Source organism: Oncorhynchus kisutch, linkage group LG10 (assembly GCF_002021735.2).
Source record: "Oncorhynchus kisutch isolate 150728-3 linkage group LG10, Okis_V2, whole genome shotgun sequence".
Classification (NCBI taxonomy): domain Eukaryota; kingdom Metazoa; phylum Chordata; class Actinopteri; order Salmoniformes; family Salmonidae; genus Oncorhynchus; species Oncorhynchus kisutch.
In genome coordinates, this window is record NC_034183.2 from 44150155 (window position 1) to 44169485 (window position 19331).

The 19331-nt window shown below is 44.0% G+C and overlaps 1 protein-coding gene across 1 annotated transcript in view; it reads left to right on the plus strand.

The window, feature by feature from the left end:
* Positions 1-19331, plus strand: part of LOC109897228 (discs large homolog 1-like protein) — a 221195-nt gene that overhangs the window by 144589 nt on the left and 57275 nt on the right. The window contains exons 10-11 of the mRNA XM_031833735.1: positions 1188-1344; positions 1494-1596. Coding sequence (XP_031689595.1) covers positions 1188-1344; positions 1494-1596 — 260 coding nt within the window. The remainder of the gene's footprint in view (positions 1-1187; positions 1345-1493; positions 1597-19331) is intronic.

Below are 19331 nucleotides of genomic sequence, written 5' to 3' on the forward strand. Positions count from 1 at the left end.
GAATAGGCACAGGCAAAATCCTAGAGGAAATCCTGGTTCAGTCTGCTTTCCAATAGACACTGGGAGACAAATTCACCTTTCAGCAGGACAATAGCCTAAAACACAAGGCCAAATATACACTGGAGTTGCGTACTAAGACGACATTGAGTGTTCGTAATGTCAAATGGACTCGGGATAGTGAAGTAATGATGGTGAATATAAAGACGCAGCATAGCAGTGTCCTCTGCTGTCTTTGTCTATGCTGCCTTTCTGAGGAAATAATGGACCAGGGGTACTCATTTGAGAAGGTCCAGTCATACAACTTTCCTAGGTGGCAATGTACCGGATGTATATTGTCATGTATCGGTGTTGTTAGAAAATCCCAACCTCGCAACCCATGTGACCCCAGACTGAAATTGTTCACACACCTCTTGTTGGTAGTTGTAAAGATCATTTCCTGCAATTGTATACATTATGCCATGGAGCGAAAGGAAAATTTAGCCCGTTTTAAAACGAATTTCCTGAAATTCGACACATTTTCCATGTCTTGTGTGTGTTCATATGATACCAGGAGTCTAATTTCGACCAAAAAAGTGGGACCCGCAGTCCGTATTGACCACGTTCTGGGTCCGGATATTGGTCCGCCTTTTGAGAATGGCTGTTAACAGACCAGACATACATGTAATGTTCGCAATCACCACTAGAGGGAATGCTACATCCAAAAATAGGACTGGAGTAACTAAACTTCACCTTTTGGGTCTGGGCTTTGACTTTGTGTGTGTATCAGTTTGTACCATATGTGTGTACCATATGTAACATAGGTGTACCATATGTAACATAGGTGTGTGTGTTCTGATTTAATGGGTTGTACTACACTGTGGCTGTGTAGTACCAACCTCTAACAATGTGTGTGTAATGCTGTGTATACGGCAGGTAGCCTAGTGGTTAGAGCTTTGGGCCAGTAACTGAAAGGTTGCTTGATTAAATCCTAGAGCTGACAATGTAAAAATCTGTCATTCTGCCCCTGAGCAAGGCAGTTAACCCACTGTTCCTCGGGCGCCGTGGATGTTGATTATGGCAGCCCACTGTGACCCTCTCTGCTTCAGAGGGGTTGGGTTAAATGCAGAAGAAACATTTCAGTTGAAGGCATTCAGTTGTACAACTGACTAGGTATCCCCCTTTCCCTTATATTTGTGTGTGTGTTTCAGGGAGCGCAGGAAGGTGGTGTTACACCGTGGCTCTACAGGCCTGGGTTTTAACATAGTAGGAGGAGAGGATGGAGAGGGAATCTTTATTTCCTTTATCCTGGCTGGTGGACCTGCTGACCTCTGTGGAGAGCTCCGGAAAGGAGACCGCATCATCTCAGTAAGAACACACACACACGCGGAAATGTGATAGTCTCTTATTGATTTCTTGTGATGTATGAGTATTATTGACGAGGTTAAATTGACTGTAGATCTCCATTGACATGCCTTGTTCATTTTCTGTTCATTGATCAAACCGTGTGTGTGCAGGTAAACGGGGTTGAGCTCCACAGTGCAACCCATGAGCAGGCAGCTGCTGCTCTGAAGAACGCTGGACAGACGGTCAACATCGTAGCCCAGTACAGGCCAGAGGGTGAGAAATACTAATACTCCTACAGCACATTTTTTGCCTGAGATCAAACAAAGACAGAAATTGACAAGAGGAGATATTTGCAGATTGATTAAGAGAGAGATCGAATGACAAAATATAAGCGAAAGAGTGAGAGCCCACTCATGGAGCCTGATGTGAGTGTGATCTGTGATGTGCGTTTGCTGTCCCCCGTGGTAACTGCAGAGTAAAAAAGGTCACAGCTCTGGTAAACAGGTTACACACACTGATTGGGTTATCTACTCTGATGTCATGGCAACAGGACCCTCATGGCAACAGGACCCTGTTGGGGAAATGGGTGAGAGTGGGCCTCCCTGGCAGAAGTGAAAGCCATAACACACACACTCACCTCACTCAGTGTCATGAGGGTGTGTAATTCCAGGGTTTTTCTTTATTTTTACTATTTTCTACATTGTAGAATAATAGTGAAGACGTCAAAACTATGAAATAACACATGGAATCATGTAGTAGCCAAAATAGTATTAACTATTTAAAATATATTTTATATTTGAGATTGTTTAAAGTAGCCACCATTTGCCTTAATGACAGCTTTGCACACTCTTGGCATTCTCTCAACCAGCTTCATGGGGTAGTCACCTGGAATGCATTTCAATTAACAGGTGTGCCTTGTTAAAAGTTCATTTGTGGAATTTCTTTCCTTCTTAATGAGTTTGAGCAAATCAGTTGTGTTGTGACAAGGTAGGGGAGGTATACAGAAGATTGCCTTATTTGGTAAAAGACAAAGTCCAAGAACAGCTCAAATAAGCAAAGAGAAATGACAGTCCATCATTACTTTAAGACATGAAGATCAGTCAATATGGAAAATGTCAAGAACTTTGAACATTTCTTCGTGCAGTCGCAAAAACCATCAAGTGCTATAATGAAACTGGCTCTCATGAGGACCGCAACGAGAAAGGAAGACCCAGAGTTACCTCTGCTGCAGAGGATAAGTTTATTAGAGTTAATTAGAGCCTCAGAAATAGCAGCCTATATAAATGCTTCAGAGTTCACGTAACAGACACATCTCAACATCAATTGTTCAGAGGAGACTGCGTGAATCAGACCTTCATGGTCAAATTACTGCAAAGAAACCATTACTAAAGGACACCAATAAGAAGAGACTTGCTTGGGCCAAGAAACACGAGCAATGGACATCAGTCCAAATGTGAGATTTTTGGTTCCAACCTGCATGTCTTTGTGACATGCAGAGTAGGTGAACGGATGATCTCTGTGTAGTTCCCTACGTGACAAATGGAGGAGGGGGTGTGGGGGTGCTTTGCTGGTGACACTGTATGATTCATTTAGAATTCAAGGCACACTTAACCAGCATAGCTACCACAGCATTCTGCAGCAATACGCCATCACATCTGGTTTGCGCTTAGTGGGACTACCATTTGTTTTTCAACAGGACAATGATCCAACACACCTCCAGGCTGTGTAAGGGCTATTTGACCAAGAAGGAGAGTGATGGAGTGCTGCATCAGATGATCTGGCCTCAATCCTATTGAGCTGGTTTGGGATGAGTTGGACCACAGAGTGAAGGGAAAAAAAATATTAAAAAATCAGCCAACAAGTGCTTAGAATCTGTAGGAAAAACATTCCAGGTGAAGCTGCTTGATATTTTCTTTTTAAACTAGGCAAGTCAGGTAAGAACACATTATTTACAATGATAGCCTAGGAACAGCCTTGTTCATGGGCAGAATTACAGATTTTTTTTGTCAGCTCGGGGATTCGATATAGCAACCTTTCAGCTGCTAGCCCAATGCTCTAACCACTAGGCTACCTGCCACCCCATTGATACAATGCAAAGGGTTGCTAATTTGGACAATCTAAAATATATTTTGATTTGTTTAACACTTTTTTGCTTGGTACATGATTTCATGTGTGTTTTTTCAGGGGGGGGGGGGGGTTTCTCCAAAAAAAACTTGAATGAGTAGGTGTGTTCAAACTTTTGAGTGATACTGTACCTGAAAGTAAAGGCGTTTATCTCAGTCCAACTACAGGACTATCACATTTCAGGAGAAGACCCAGATGCAGATGGTGTCGAAGTCACAAAAGCGTTGGAGTAACAAAACAAAACGGCAGGCCGTCTCGGGGTCAGGGCAGGCAGAGATCAATAATCCAGAGTGGTGTGACAAGGTACAGAACGGCAGGCCGTCTCGGGGTCAGGGCAGGCAGAGATCAATAATCCAGAGTGGTGTGACAAGGTACAGAATGGCAGGCCGTCTCGGGGTCAGGGCAGGCAGAGATCAATCATCCAGAGTGGTGTGACAAGGTACAGAACGGCAGGCCGTCTCGGGGTCAGGGCAGGCAGAGATCAATAATCCAGAGTGGTGTGACAAGGTACAGAACGGCAGGCCGTCTCGGGGTCAGGGCAGGCAGAGATCAATAATCCAGAGTGGTGTGACAAGGTACAGAACGGCAGGCCGTCTCGGGGTCAGGGCAGGCAGAGATCAATAATCCAGAGTGGTGTGACAAGGTACAGAACGGCAGGCAGGCTCAGGGCCGGCAGAATGGTCAAAACCAGGAAAACAGAAACTAGAAAGCGACAGGCGCAAGGGGAAAATCCATTGGTAGGCTTGACAAACAAAACAAACTGGCAACAAACGAACAGAGAACACAGGTATAAATACACTGTGGAAGATGGGCGACCCCTGGAGGGGGGTGGAGACGAGCACAAAGACAGGTGAAACAGATCAGTGTGCGACAAGGACAACACTCCCCCTAACCAGGGCTTCTGTGCTACCTGCCACTGACATGAAAGTTCTTTCTCACTTCACTATGATTGGGTTACAGATTGGACACTGCAAGGCATGCTGATATTCCACTTGTCTACGGTACCTCAGCTCAGGTCATGTCTCTCACCTCTGTGGCTGTTCTGTTTGCTCTACATATCATTACCCTTTACTGTTTTTGGTCTGTCCACACTTGTTTCGGGCCCTTCAAAGGTAGAGGGGTTTTAGAGGGGTTCAGTGATTGTCAGATCTGGCCCTGACCAGAGGTTCAACCTTGACCAGGCCTCATTAAATCACAATTACCACTATTACCCTATTTACCACTACTCACTCTCTCTCTCTCTCTCTCTCTCTCTCTCTCTCTCTCTCTCTCTCTCTCTCTCTCTCTCTCTCTCTCTCTCTCTCTCTCTCTCTCTCTCTCTCTCTCTCTCTCTCTCAGTATGGCCCTTATCCTCATCGTGCACTGTTGAGGGGCTGTAGAGTATCCTGCTGGCTGCGTGGCTAGCTGTAGCCCCCCTTGCTGTAGGTTAAGGGTACTGAGGTGTAGTTAGTTAGTAAGTAGATAAGAGTAGATAAGAGGCTTTCAACTAAATACTTCAACAGTAAAGAGTGGAGGGAGCTTGGCATTATAATGTGTCAAAGTGTCTGGGACTGAATGGGGAGTTGTAAGTACAGCTTGATCCCGTTTCAGTTTCTAACGCCCATTTCTCGACAGCTGAAAACCACGAAGGCAGAAAAGCCACACGGTGAGTGAGAAAACCAACCAGACAACAGAGCAGAGCAGGGAGTGTGTTAGCAGTGATGTGATCTATGATGAATGGTGGAGATTGTTTGTTTGATCATGGCAAACCTAGACACAAATGTATGCATTTTGTGCATGGTGAGCTGCCATTTTGGAACTACACAGGAGTTAGGGGATTGTGTGTGTGTGTGTGTGTGTGTGTGTGTGTGTGTGTGTGTGTGTGTGTGTGTGTGTGTGTGTGTGTGTGGGTGTGTGTGTGTGTGTGTGTGTGTGTGTGTGTGTGTGTGTGGGTGTGTGTGTGTGGGTGTGTGTGTGTGTGTGTGTGTGTGTGTGTGTGTGTGTGTGTGTGTGTGTGTGTGTGTGTGTGTGTGTGTGTGTGTGTGTGTGTGTGTGTGGGTGTGTGTGTGGGTGTGTGTGTGTGTGTGTGTGTGTGTGTGTGTGTGTGTGTGTGTGTGTGTGTGTGTGTGTGTGTGTGTGTGTGTGTGTGTGTGTGTGTGTGTGAGACTAGGGTAAGAGATTGAGATCAGTAGAGTTCAGTAAAAAACTACTTTACATTACTATTTATATTTTTGACAACTTTTACTTTTACTTCTCTAAATTCTTAACGAAAATATTGTACTTTTAACTTCAAACATTTTCCCCGAATGCTTAGCAGGACAAGCACATATGAAGAGAACACATGGTCATCCCTACTGCCTCTGGCCTGGTGGACTCACTAAACACAAATGCATCTTTTGTAAATAATGAGTGTGGGAGTGTGCCCCTGGCTGTTCATACATTTAAAAAAACAAGAACATGGTACTGTCTGCTTTGCTTAATATAAGGAATGTTCAATTACATTTACTTTTGATACTTAAGTATATTTCATACCAAATACTGTACTTCTAGACTTTTATTCAAGTAGTATTTTACTGGCTTACTTTCAATTTTACTTGAGTAACTTTCTATTAAGTATGACTTTTGTGTACTTTTTCCACATCTGAGATCAGGACACGTGTGGGTTTATTTATGTTATATATTGTTTTATTTGGACCCCCAATAGATTTAGCAGAAGCAGCAGCTACTCTTCTTGGGTCCACAAAAAAACACAAAACATGACAATGAATTAAACATTGATCCACTGATAGACAAGGACAGTCACACAAAAATTTTAAAAACACAACGACATACAACAATTCCAAGAAATGATACGAACAGAAAAAAACAAAAAGATTGTGTTTTAGACTTGTCTGTGTGTTCATGTGTTTGTCCCCTCACAGTCCCTGCCATTCCATGAGTTGCTAGGTCCGTTTTTGAAAGGTAGTTTTGCTGTTTGCTTGAGTACTTGGAGATGGACAGGAGTTCATGCGGTTATGGCTCTGTGTAAAACTGTGTTGCTGTGAATTTGTTTTAGACTTGGGGACTGTGAAGAGGCCACTGGTGGTATGTCTTGTGGGGAATGTATGGGTGTCTGAGCTGAATGTTATTTTATTATGCAGACCATATGGATTTTTCATCACAGTAATATTTCTCATAAAAACTAGAAAGGAAGCAGTTAATCTCTCATCAACCCTCAACCAGGAAAGTCCGGCTTGCTTGTTAGTTCTGTAAGTGCAGTTAAGGGCAAGGCGTGCTGCTCTTTTGTAAGGCATCTGCAGCTTTACTAGGTTTTTCTTTGCTGCACTTGACCATATTACCCAAGATGGGACAAGACCAGAGCCTGAACAACTAGTACAGTTGATTTCTGTATCAAAAACAAAGAACATATTTTTTTTATAACAGATGCAACATCTTCACAACAACTTTGTCAATATGACTTACCCATGATAGTTTTACCATCCAATGTTATACCTGGGAGTTTAAGCTTCCTGAACTTGCTCAATGGTCACACCCTTTATGCACAACTCCAGTTGAGGTTTAGGTCTTGAAGAATATTTTGAACCAAAGACAATGCTTTTAGTTTTAGATGTATTTAAGACCCATTTGTTATTAATCACCTATTCTGATTCTGATTGTAACTCCTTATTCAGAATTTCAGTGAGCTCACCGCACTGTACATATCTGATGTTAGAGAAGAAGCGCTCATTGAAAACACTCTCTGGGTTCTATTGGATAAATAACTCTCCAACCATGTGATGGCAGGTGATGTAAAGCCATAGCAAGTGTGTTATTTCAATAACAATTTATGATCAATAGCCAGGGTTGGGTAGGTTACTTTGTAAATGTAATCCGTTACAGTTATGAGTTACCTGGCCAAAATTGTAATCAGTAACATAACTTTTGGATTACCCAAAACTCGGTAAAGTAATCTGATTACAAATGTAAGTTACCAACTGAATGACATATATTGCAGGATAAATCAATGTTAAAGTTTACACAGCTGGCCATATATGGATGTTACATTTTACTTTATGGGTTGGTTATGTAGATTTCTTCTAACCCATCGCTTTCTACTAAATATAATAATACAATTAAATTATATCTTTACCTTGAAAACCAAAGTCTAGCAGAATTCCAGTCATTCCAATAAATGTTACACCCCTTGATCATCAAGAATAGGACTTGGAAATATGAAAGTATTGTTTTACCTGAGCATGACCAAATTGTTTTACCTGAGCATGACCCCAAAACTAAGGACTTATTAGCCAGCCCTACTCTGTTGTTTATGGTTTTGTTGTCATGGAGGACTGATTATGCACATTGGTTCGAGTAGAAAAATAAATGCTGCGCTCATGGAATGGCATGCTTTGCCAAGAGTTTGCAGAGCTTTCATCAAGGCAAAGAGTGGCTACTTTGAAGGATCTAAAATATGTTTTGATTTGTTTAAACTTTTTTGTTACTCCATGATTCCTTATGTGTTATTTCATAGTTTTAATGTCATCACTATTATTCTACAATGTAGAAAATAGTACACATAAAGTAGGTGTGTCCAACATTTTGACTGGCACTGTATATATCATTTATAAATCCAAAAATAGATGTAGAAACTACAGATTACCCCTTTAAGTCTATCAAAAGTGTGCGAGTTTGAGCATGTGTCCATTAGGCCTATGGATTTATTTATTTGATCAGAATGAATTAGATTGAGCAATGAAAGCCCCACTTTTATTCCATAGGCTTGGATCCATTTGCAGCTGTTGCAAGAGCGCATTTTTCACTGGCTGTCCACTGCTTTTCAAAAACAATGATTGATAGGCAACTTAAAAACTTATTGAATTCAACCATTATTGGGTTCAAATACACATTTAAATTTGTGAACAGCCATCCACAACAACCAAAATCCGTAAGGTACAAACAACTAAATGAGAGAGCAGCAGTGTGATTCACATCAATGTAGATGTCAATAATAAGTTATATCCGTAGTATTGCCGTAGACTACACCACTACTGTCATCCTTTCCTCCAAGCGTTTATTCAAGTTGGATCATTTTGGATGCCGACAACAGTCACACCATTAGAAGACATAGCTTGGACTGTAGCCTACAAAAGCCTATTCCTGCTCTTTTCCCGCGATCCGTCAAACACATTTGGTGTGTCATCATAGTGGTCTCAGACTTGTGGTCAGACTCGCTCAGGTGGAACAAACTTAAACTTGCGCCTTTTTTCAATGCTGATTTGAATGTCATTGAGAAAACCGAGAAGTGTCAAAGATTTAAAGTGATCCTGGAAGTAATCATCTAGTTTTTCTGATTACAATATTTTAGCTGGTAGCGTAACCAATTACAGTTACCGTTTAAAAAACTAAATCCCTTACATGTAACAGATTACATGTAATCAATCTGTTACTCCCCAACTCTGTCAATAACATCAAAGGCTGCACTGAAATCTAACAATACAGCTCCAGCTATCATCTTATTATCCATTTATTTTAACCAATCGTCAGTCACCTGAGTCAGTGCAGTACAAGTTGAGTAAACATCAATCGATCATGTAATTTCAGATATGTGAGTTTAGCCCATCCATTTGGCTCAGTAATCCAGATAGGTGGGGCAAAGGTACAAGACGACAGGCAGGGTCAGGGTAGGTAGAAGTCAGTCATCCAGATAGGTGGGGTAAAGGTACAAGATGACAGGCAGGGTCAGGGTAGGTAGAAGTCAATAATCCAGATAGGTGGGGCAAAGGTACAGGACGACAGGCAGGGTCAGGGTAGGTAGAAGTCAGTAATCCAGATAGGTGGGGCAAAGGTACAGGACGACAGGCAGGATCTGGGTAGGTAGAGGTCAGTAATCCAGATAGGTGGGGCAAAGGTACAGGACGACAGGCAGGCTCAGGGTCAGGGTAGGCAGAGGTCAGTATTCCATATAGGTGGGGCAAAGGTACAGGACGACAGGCAGGGTCAGGGTAGGCAGAGGTCAGTATTCCAGATAGGTGGGGCAAAGGTACAGGATGACAGGCAGGTTCAGGGTCAGGGCAGGCAGAAAAGGTCAAAACCAGGAACAATCGAGAGACAGGAACAGAGGGAAAAACACTGGTAGGCTTAACCATACAAAACAAACTGGAAACAGGAGATAAAGGACTGTGAGACATGGGTTTAACTCTGCACACATGAAAGGTGGGGTGTATACGAAGGGTACAGGGCAACAGAAGACGAACAGCAGAGGGGCCAATAATTTTAGAAATGGGACGATAAACCTGGGGGGGAGTTCGCGAGATTCCACCCGGAGGGGGAGCATTCAGGACCTCAGACTGGGGTGAAGGTTCACCTTCCAACAGGAAAGCAACCCTAAGCACACTCCAAGAAGACTAGATGCTGTAATCACTGCCTAAGGTGCTTCAACCAAGTACTGAATAAAGGGTCTGAATACCTATGTAAATGTGATATTTCCGTTTTTTTATACATTTGCAAAAATGTTTGTTTTGCTTTGTTATTATGGGGTATTATGTATAGATTGAGGTCATAAAAAAAAAAAAGTATTTTAGAATAAGGCTGTAATGGGCTATTCTTAACCTTTTCCTTGGTAGTTTATAAGAAATATAATATGGAATATGATGCTTTAATTATACAACCACTTTCCTCACTGTGACGTAGAAGTCCGTCACTGGCCGCGGGCAGCATTTGGTTCTTTAACGCACACACATATTCATCACTCCTCCCTGCGCCATTATACCATAAGTTAACAATGTGGGTCGACACACAATTTAACTTCTGTCTTGGTGCATGCATTTCATACTTATCAATGCTGTGGATGGGGCAGCATTGTTGTTAAGCTGTCCCATAAGGTAGACGTTGATGGCAGTACTGTTGTTTTCTGTTCCGGAATCACTTGTAAATAAACACCTTTGCACAGAAGAACTTTTGCGGTTCCGCCATCTTTTTATTTTTATAGAGGTTAGGATATCCAGTTTAGCCATCTGGCCTACTCTACGTGACATATGGTGGCAGTGGTGGGATGGCGTACCGCAAATCAGTGAATTCCAACAAGAGAGGTAAAGGAATGCGTACAGGATTGCGTTCTCAGCAACAGCATCAACTGTCAGAAAAGGTACCTGAAGTTGAACCGGGGTGGAATACCATGGAATCGTCTGGTGAAGAAGAGGTCAAGTATGAGAAACTAGGAGCCCGACCGCGGGGCCAAAGACAACCAGAACTGGGTGAGCTGCTGACTGAAGGAGCAGTTGGGGGACCAGAACCACACCCAACCATGGTAACCCTTTTTCAGCAACTTTTCACCTGCCTTGAGAGGAGGGACGAAGACCTCAAGCAGGAGTTACGTGGCCTACGCCAATCTATCCTCACAGCTCCCCACCAGGCGGAACTCGTCAGTGAGAGCCCAAGATTGGGTCTTCCAACACCAGGACGACAAAGGCTCGATGCAGCAGGGACTTCAACTCCACAGCAGGCACCCCAAGCAGTAATGAGGCCAGCACCAGGAGACCAGTCCAGCACTGTTAACGTCCATCTTCCAGCATTCCTGAGGAAGGAGCCAAAGATGCCCTCATACCAGCAGGGGGAGGACATTGAAAACTACCTGCTGAGGTTTGAGCGCATGGCTAAGACGTGGCAGTGGCCTGAGGTAGAGTGGGCCTGCAGGCTTGTCCCATTGCTCACGGGCAAGGCCTTAGAGGCTTACACAGCAATGGATGAGGGGCTGGCCAATGTCTACAAGGGCTTGAAGGAAGCGCTGCTGGTGAAGTTTGACATCTCACCGGAAACCTACCGTCAACGCTTCAGAGCTGCATCAACGCCATCGGGTGAGTCGCCGACAGAGACGTACCACCGCCTCAAGGGTCTCTACCGACGATGGGTTCGACCGGGGGAGAAGACACAGGACGAAATCGGGGAGGTCATCATCCTCGAGCAACTTCTACAAGTTCTACCACACGACATTCGAACCTGGGTCCGAGAGCACGAGCCCAAGGACGGGCTTATGGCGGCCAAGCTTGCACTGCAGTATCTTAATGCACGTAAAGGGGGCCCACCACAACCTGCAGCACCCGCTCCAAGGAGTCTCAGAGACACAAGGGACATCAGAAACGCCAGAGATGGTGGAGGTAACTCTGGGGGTTATGTGTCTGGGAGGGAGGTAAGGGATCATGCAGTTCGCTCTGATGGGAGGGGTCTGACCTGTTTTTACTGCCGGCAGCAGGGGCACAAAGCTTCAATGTGTCCGCTACGTAAATCCAAGCTCTCAGGTTACTGTTATGTACCCAGAGAGGGGGATGGTGTTCAGAATAGACAGACTCGGGAAGGGTCATGCTTGGTACCTGTAAAAGTGAATGGTAAAAGTCTTACTGCAATGATTGACACCGGCAGTTCCCTGTCATTGATCAGAAAAGGTAATGTACCTGTTAATGACATTGATTATGGTCATCAGACACTGATCCAATGTGTCCATGGTGACCAGTCACAGCAGCCCACAGCTGAGCTCACAGTTGAGATTCAGGGTCAGAAATACCTCCTCAAAGTTGGGGTAATGGAGAAGCTACCTTTTGAGATGATTTTGGGGAGGGATGTGCCTGTACTCTCTGATCTGTTGGGAAGTGTGGGGGGTCAGCTATATGAGCAGTCAGTTTGCCAGTCTGATGTTCAGATGGCATGTTCAGTTGTCACTCGTGCCCAGGCCAAAGCTGGTTTACAACCTCTGCCTGACTTGTGTGATAGTCTGTGCGAGGGGGGAACCAAAGGGCCCAGAAAGTCACGCCGCCAGCGGCGTCTTGAGAAGTATGTGGGAACCCCTGTACCTGTTGCTGATGTGTCTGGGTTAGAGGTGCAATGGGATGTTCCACAAAATTTTGCTACACTGCAGAAGTCTGATGCAACCTTGAAATGTTTGTTTGACAAGGCCTTAGCTGGGGACAGTCAATCTTTATGTGGGGGGATTTACACAGTAGACAACCACATACTCTACCTTGGGTCAGAGGCAGATAGCAGGAAGTTGGTGGTGCCAACTACCTGTAGACCACTTGTTCTCAACCTTGCACATACAGTTCCATGGGCAGGCCATCTAGGGCAACATAAGACCTATCTTAGGCTAGGCTCCCGTTTCTTTTGGCCCTCCATGTATACTGATGTACAAAAATACTGCAAATCATGCCCCACGTGCCAGAAAACCAGTGCTGTCCGTAGGTCTGAACGGGCTCCTCTATGTTCACTGCCAGTTATCTCTACCCCATTCAAGAGAATTGCAATGGACATTGTTGGACCCTTGGAGAAGAGTAGTGCAGGTTACAAGTATATATTGGCCGATGGACAAGGTCCTCCAGGACTGTGACAATTACTGTGCTGCTTACTTGGACGACGTGGTGATCTACAGCCACTCCTGGGAGGAGCACATACAGCATCTTAGCAGCGTCCTGGGGAAGATCCATGAAGCAGGCCTCACGCTTAACCTCCTGAAGTGTGAGTGGGCGAAACAGGAGACAAAGTACCTGGGTTACCAGCTGGGTAAGGGTGAAGTTCGGCCTCAGGTGGAGAAAGTGGAGTCCATCAGGAATAGCCCTCAACCCAGAACCAAGACACAGGTGAAGTCCTTCCTAGGTCTGGCAGGGTGGTACCGGAGATTCATTCCACAGTTTTCGACCATCGCTGTCCCTCTGACCAACCTCACTTCGAAGGGGGCCAGCAACCCTGTGAAGTGGACTGAGGAGTGTGAGGAAGCCTTCATGACACTAAAAAAACGACTGTGCTCATTCCCTGTTCTCCAGACCCCTGATTTTAAGAAGAGATTTCTCGTGCAGGTGGACGCTTCGGCTGTAGGAATTGGAGCTGTACTGGCCCAAGGGGAGCCAAGAGAAGAGCTTCCTGTGCTGTACCTGAGTCGGAAGCTGTTGCCCAGGGAAACCAGGTATTCTACAATCGAAAAGGAGTGCCTGGCTATAAAGTGGGCCTTAGATAGCCTCCGTTACTACCTTCTTGGGAGGGAATTTGACCTGCACACGGACCACAGAGCACTGACCTGGATCCAGACCATGAAGGACCGGAATTCTCGTGTGACCAGGTGGTATCTGGAGCTCCAGCCCTTCAGGTTCTGTGTCCGTCACAAGGCAGGAAAAGAGAACGTTACTGCGGACTACCTATCAAGGCTCCCGAACATGGTCGCTTCAGGAGAGGAGGAAGGTAATGTGACGTAGAAGTCCGTCACTGGCCGCGGGCAGCATTTGGTTCTTTAACGCACACACATATTCATCACTCCTCCCTGCGCCATTATACCATAAGTTAACAATGTGGGTCGACACACAATTTAACTTCTGTCTTGGTGCATGCATTTCATACTTATCAATGCTGTGGATGGGGCAGCATTGTTGTTAAGCTGTCCCATAAGGTAGACGTTGATGGCAGTACTGTTGTTTTCTGTTCCGGAATCACTTGTAAATAAACACCTTTGCACAGAAGAACTTTTGCGGTTCCGCCATCTTTTTATTTTTATAGAGGTTAGGATATCCAGTTTAGCCATCTGGCCTACTCTACGTGACACTCACTTTCTTAGTCTACTTCTAGCATGTTTTCATCTGTCTGTTTTTCATCTTGCACTCCTCTTTTCGTTTATTCTGCATGCACAAGCAGGCCCACGTCATGTGGGACTGGAGATGCATCCCCAAGGCCTCATTTGGTTCAATTTTCACTCTGACACAAAATGTCACAGACACAAACCGTAGCTGGTAGTACAGATCTCCCACACAGCTCACAGGCAGCTCATTAAGGTAGTGTTTCCCAACTCCAGTCCTCGAGAAGCCCCAACAGCACACATTTTTGTTGTAGCCCCGAAAAGCATACCTGATTCAACTTGTCTACTAATCATCAAGCCCTAAATGAGTTGAATCGCCTGTGTGAGTCTTTTTTGCTCATTTTTATGAAGTGTGCCAATAATTTTTTACCTGACTGTACACATACCATAGTAGCACTATATAAGGGGACTAAGAAAGAGAGAGAGAGAACTTTGTTTTTAAACTGGGCCCCAGTCCCCAGGCCTCTGGGTGTTACTCACTGGTCTAACTGACATGGATGCTAAATTGCACAGTCCTCAATGAAAATGCAAATTAAAGATTTAATTCATTAACGAGCTGCAGACTGTTTTCCTGGGCAATTAAATGACATGCCGTCGGTGCAGCATTGCCATCACAGCCGATATAGAGCCATTTAACTGTAGTGAGTTATGTATGAACAGTTGTATGTGTATGATTGGTCTGCTGTTTGTCCTTATCATTAATGTGGCAATCAGCAGTTGAAACAATAACAATGCTTCTCCCTGCCCCTGTTCAGTAAAAAGCTGAGGGATGGAGCTGGCAAAATGTTCAAATTCATAGACAGAGCTATGGCTGCAAGGACTGACCACCCATGATATCAACATTATAGTTTAAACTATGTTTTGAGGCTATATGGCATTTGTTTACATTTGCATTATTTACAAACATTTAAATAAAACAAGCTTATATTCGGGGTTCTGATGGGGTAAGACAGTTCAACTAAGCTCAAGAGGCATATAAATTATATTCTTCAAGAATCAATGGGTGCATATCATTAATACAAATACAAAAAAATGTATGCCTTAACTGCATATTTTCCCCCTTTAACTACAGTGCATTCGGAAAGTATTCAGACCCCTTCCCTTTTTCTACATTTTGTAACATTAGTCTTATTCTAAAATGGATTCAATGAATTTTACACACAATACTCCATAACGACAAAGCGAAAACCGGTGTAGGGATATTTTAGCAAATGCATAAAATAAAAAAAATAGAACAGAAATACCTTATTTACCAAGAACCCAATGGTCACTCTGACAGAGCTCCAAAGGAGGAGAACCTTCGTGAAGGAAAACCATCTCTGCAAGCACTCCACCAATCAGGCCTTTACGGTAGAGTGGCCAGACGGAAGACACTCTTCAGTAAAAGGCACATGACAGCCCACTTGGAGTTTGCCAAAAGGCACCTAAAGGACTCTGACCATTAGAAACCAGATTATCTGGTCTGATAAAACCACGATTGAACTCTTTGGCCTGAATGCCAAGCGCCACGTCTGGAGGAAACCTGGCACCATCCCTACGGTGAAGCATGGTTGTGGCAGCATCATGCAGTAGGGATGTTTGTCAGTGGCAGGGCCTGGGAGACTAGTCAGGATCAAGGGAAAGATGAACTGAGCAAAGTACAGAGAGAACCTTGATGAAAACCTGCTCCAGAGTGCTCAGACTGGGGCGAAGGTTCACCTTCCAACAGGACAACGACCCTAAGCACCCAGCCAAGACAACACAGGAGTGGCTTCGGGACAAGTCTCTGAATGTCCTTGAGTGGCCCAGCCAGAGCCCAGACTTGAACCCGATCTAACATCTCTGGAGAGTCCTGAAAATAGCTGTGCAGTGACGCTCCCCATGCAACCTGACAGAGCTTGAGAGGATCTGCAGAGAAGAATGGGAGAAACTCCCCAAATACAGGTGTGCCAAACTTGTAGCGTCATACCCAAGAAGGCTTGAGGCTGTAATCTCTGCCAAAGGTGCTTCAACAAAGATCTGAGTAAAGAGTCTGAATACTTGTGTAAATGTCATATTTCAGTTTTTTTGTTTCAAAACATTTTGGGGTATTGTGTGTAGCTTGATTGAGGAAAAAAAAATATTTAATCCATTTTAGAATAAGGCCAAACAAAATGTTGAAAAATTCGGAATACTTTCCGAATGAACTGTATGTCTGCTGTTTACTTTTTTCCTCTCACCTCGACACCATCACTTTGAAAGTACAAGGACGTGTCCAAATCCATATCAAGAACCGACATAGATACAGCCTCTTTCACAGTGTAAAGTCATGGCCACTTCGGCTCCGTCATTTTAAGGGGATTAAGTGATTTTTTTTATTTTAAAAGTCAAATGACAGCATTCCCTGTTTCCGGTTTCTGGTTGATGACAACAGCTACACAAATACGACAACAGGTTGAGTTAATTTTACGATGTTGACATAGATATTATTTTGAGAAAAACAAGGCCGTTTGAGGCCGCTATAGTAATTAGAAAAAAGGCCATTGACGGCCGCTATTGGTTCTAAAGGGTTAAACCAGAATACACCATTTCCACATCCCCTATTATGTTTCAAGGCTGTGCCAGCCCAAATGATACAGGCTGGGATGGCTTGGGAATGGTAATGCGTTAGCAGACTAGAGAGTTCTCCAGCCCCACACCCGTCACTAGTCATACCCAGCCAAGTGATTTGGAAGTAAAATACCAGGCAGCCTGTGCATATGCTGTGGCTGTAATGCCTAATTCCCTGCATTTATTAGCAGTCAGATGTGAGGGAATAATGGGGACTTAATGCTGGGCTGTGTTTGGCTGAGGCGGTTGTACTCACTCTCTCCTTCCCTGGCGCTTAGCTAAAGGGCCCTACCTTTTGTCTGGGAGGGCTGTTGTGTGTGTTAAAGTGTGCGTGCTTGCGTACATGTGTAGGTTGAGGGTGTTTATAGATCATGCTGGTGTTTGGTCAGAGAGAGTGTCTCTTCATCTAGTTGACCAGAGGACCAGTGGGTTCCCAGTCCTGGTACAGTCTTGCTATAGTTACTTAGTCTGGTACACAGAGAACAGCACCGCACATGCCATGCCTGATGATCCACAGAGACTTGTTCTGTGGCCCAGCTGAAACAGCAGATGTGCTTAATGACTGTGTATGCAGGGGTGGGCAATTCCAGTGCTGAAGGGCCTGATTGGTGTCACAGTTTTGCCCCAGCCCCAGCTAACACACATGACTCCAATAATCACCTAATCATGATCTTCAGTTTAGAATGCAATTGGATTAAATCAGCTGTGTTTGCTAGGGACGGAGAAAAAGTGTGACACCAATCAGGCCCTCGAGGGCTGGAGTTGTCCACCCCTGGGTAATGGGTTACTGGGTTGGCTGCAATGTGTGTCTCTGACTGAGACTGCCGTGCTCAGTCAGGGGAACCAGGTATAGACTTCCTACACAGAGGCTGTGTCCCAATCCAAAGGCATCTGCCTTGTCGATTACCTCTCATTCTACCTTCCCTTCAGCCAAATTGAAATGAGATGAATCGACACAATGTTGGATAGTACTGTTTTGCTAAGTGCTCTTTCTAATTAAAGGACAACGATTTGACCTACAACTGGATCGTATTGTTGGAAGTTGGTTGTGTCAGTCAGACAGACAGTTAAATCACTGTGCCACTTACAGTTCCTGTTGATCCACTCCAAAACAGCACACTTTGATCAGCACGACTTAAGTGAGCTCAGGGATCTGTGCCTAATGGTTGGAGAGGTGTGTGTGTGTGTGTGTGTGTGTGTGTGTGTGTGTGTGTGTGTGTGTGTGTGTGTGTGTGTGTGTGTGTGTGTGTAAACACCCTAATGGGATGGCTGCGGTATTAGTCAGTGTTATGTACACTGCACTGGAAGAGCTTAAAAGCAGACAGACATACACAAAGACAGGCTGAGTGTTAGTCTTTCAGGAGCTGGGCTTAGGTGTTGCTGTAAGAGATTAAACATGAGATCTGCCTGCCTGCTCATGGTACAATAATCGCTAAACTCTTAGTTGATTTTGTCGCAAATCTGAGAGTGTTGATACTATACTCTCCTATATGGGGTTGCTTTCTCTCTCTCCTAGGCCGTTTGAACACAATGCTGCCTTTATTCTCTATTGTCCGATTTCTTTTCTCCCTAGAACATTACATGAAATGTAATTTCATTCAATTGTTATACTATACATCATTAAGCGGCAGCACTAATGGAGTCAATGGTCTGGATGTGAAACTGTATGATGATTGATGGTAAAAGAGGAAACTGGAGTCCTGAGAAACAATCAATGTTCCACAGATCCTTTTGCCCTCTATTGATGAGCACAGAAGGAGCACAGACAGTACTTAAAGGGATACAGCCAGGCTAGTATAAGCATTGATAACCCTAAAGCAATGGCACTCACCAATGTCACCAATGTCACTCACTTCACGCTGTCTAAATTGTAGGCCAAAATCATTAACTCATAATAACTTTGCCCATCGCTTTCGCTAAATATAAGACAGTGTTGTAAAAATACTTGAAAGTACTACTTCAGTACTTTACTATTTATATTTTTGGACAACTTTTACTTTTACTTCACTACATTCCTAAAGACAATAATTAACTAATTAACATTTTCCCTGAAAAGTACTCATTACATTTTGAATGCTTAGCAGGACAGGAAAATTGTTTAATTCACCCACTTATCAAGTGAACATCCCTGGTCATCCCTACTGCCTCTGATCTGGCGGACTTACTTAACAGGGTGAGTGTTGGAGCGTGCTCCTGCCTATCCATAAATAAAGTAAAATAGTGCCTTCTGGTTTGCTTTAATATAAGGAATTTGAAATGATTTATACTTTTACTATTACTTTTGATTATTAAGTATATTTTAGCAATTTTACTGGGTGATTTTCACTTTTACTTCTATTAAGGTACTTTTATTCAATTATGACAATTGGGTACTTTTTCCACCACTGGACTTTGATATTCTGTGTATCAGAAACCCATACTAAGCAGCGGGGGGAGAAATGCAGTGAAGACACTCTGAGATAGAACGTTTCAGCCATGTTAGGAACCAGGCCGTCTACCCATCAGAAGGCTTCAGCCGCAGCTGGCCCAGAATAGCTCAGTAGAGAATGGGTGTAAGACAACCAGAAGTGTTTATTAGCAATTACAGTTGATATCATCATTGTACCATGCTTGAGTTGGCATCAGTGTCGCTGCTGAGACATTTTAAGACAACCAGTTTGTGGCGTAAAAGCTTTCCCCCAGAGAGTAATATTGTTACTGCACGATCTTGTTTAAGACTGAGCTGCCCATTTATCCAAATGGGTGACACTTC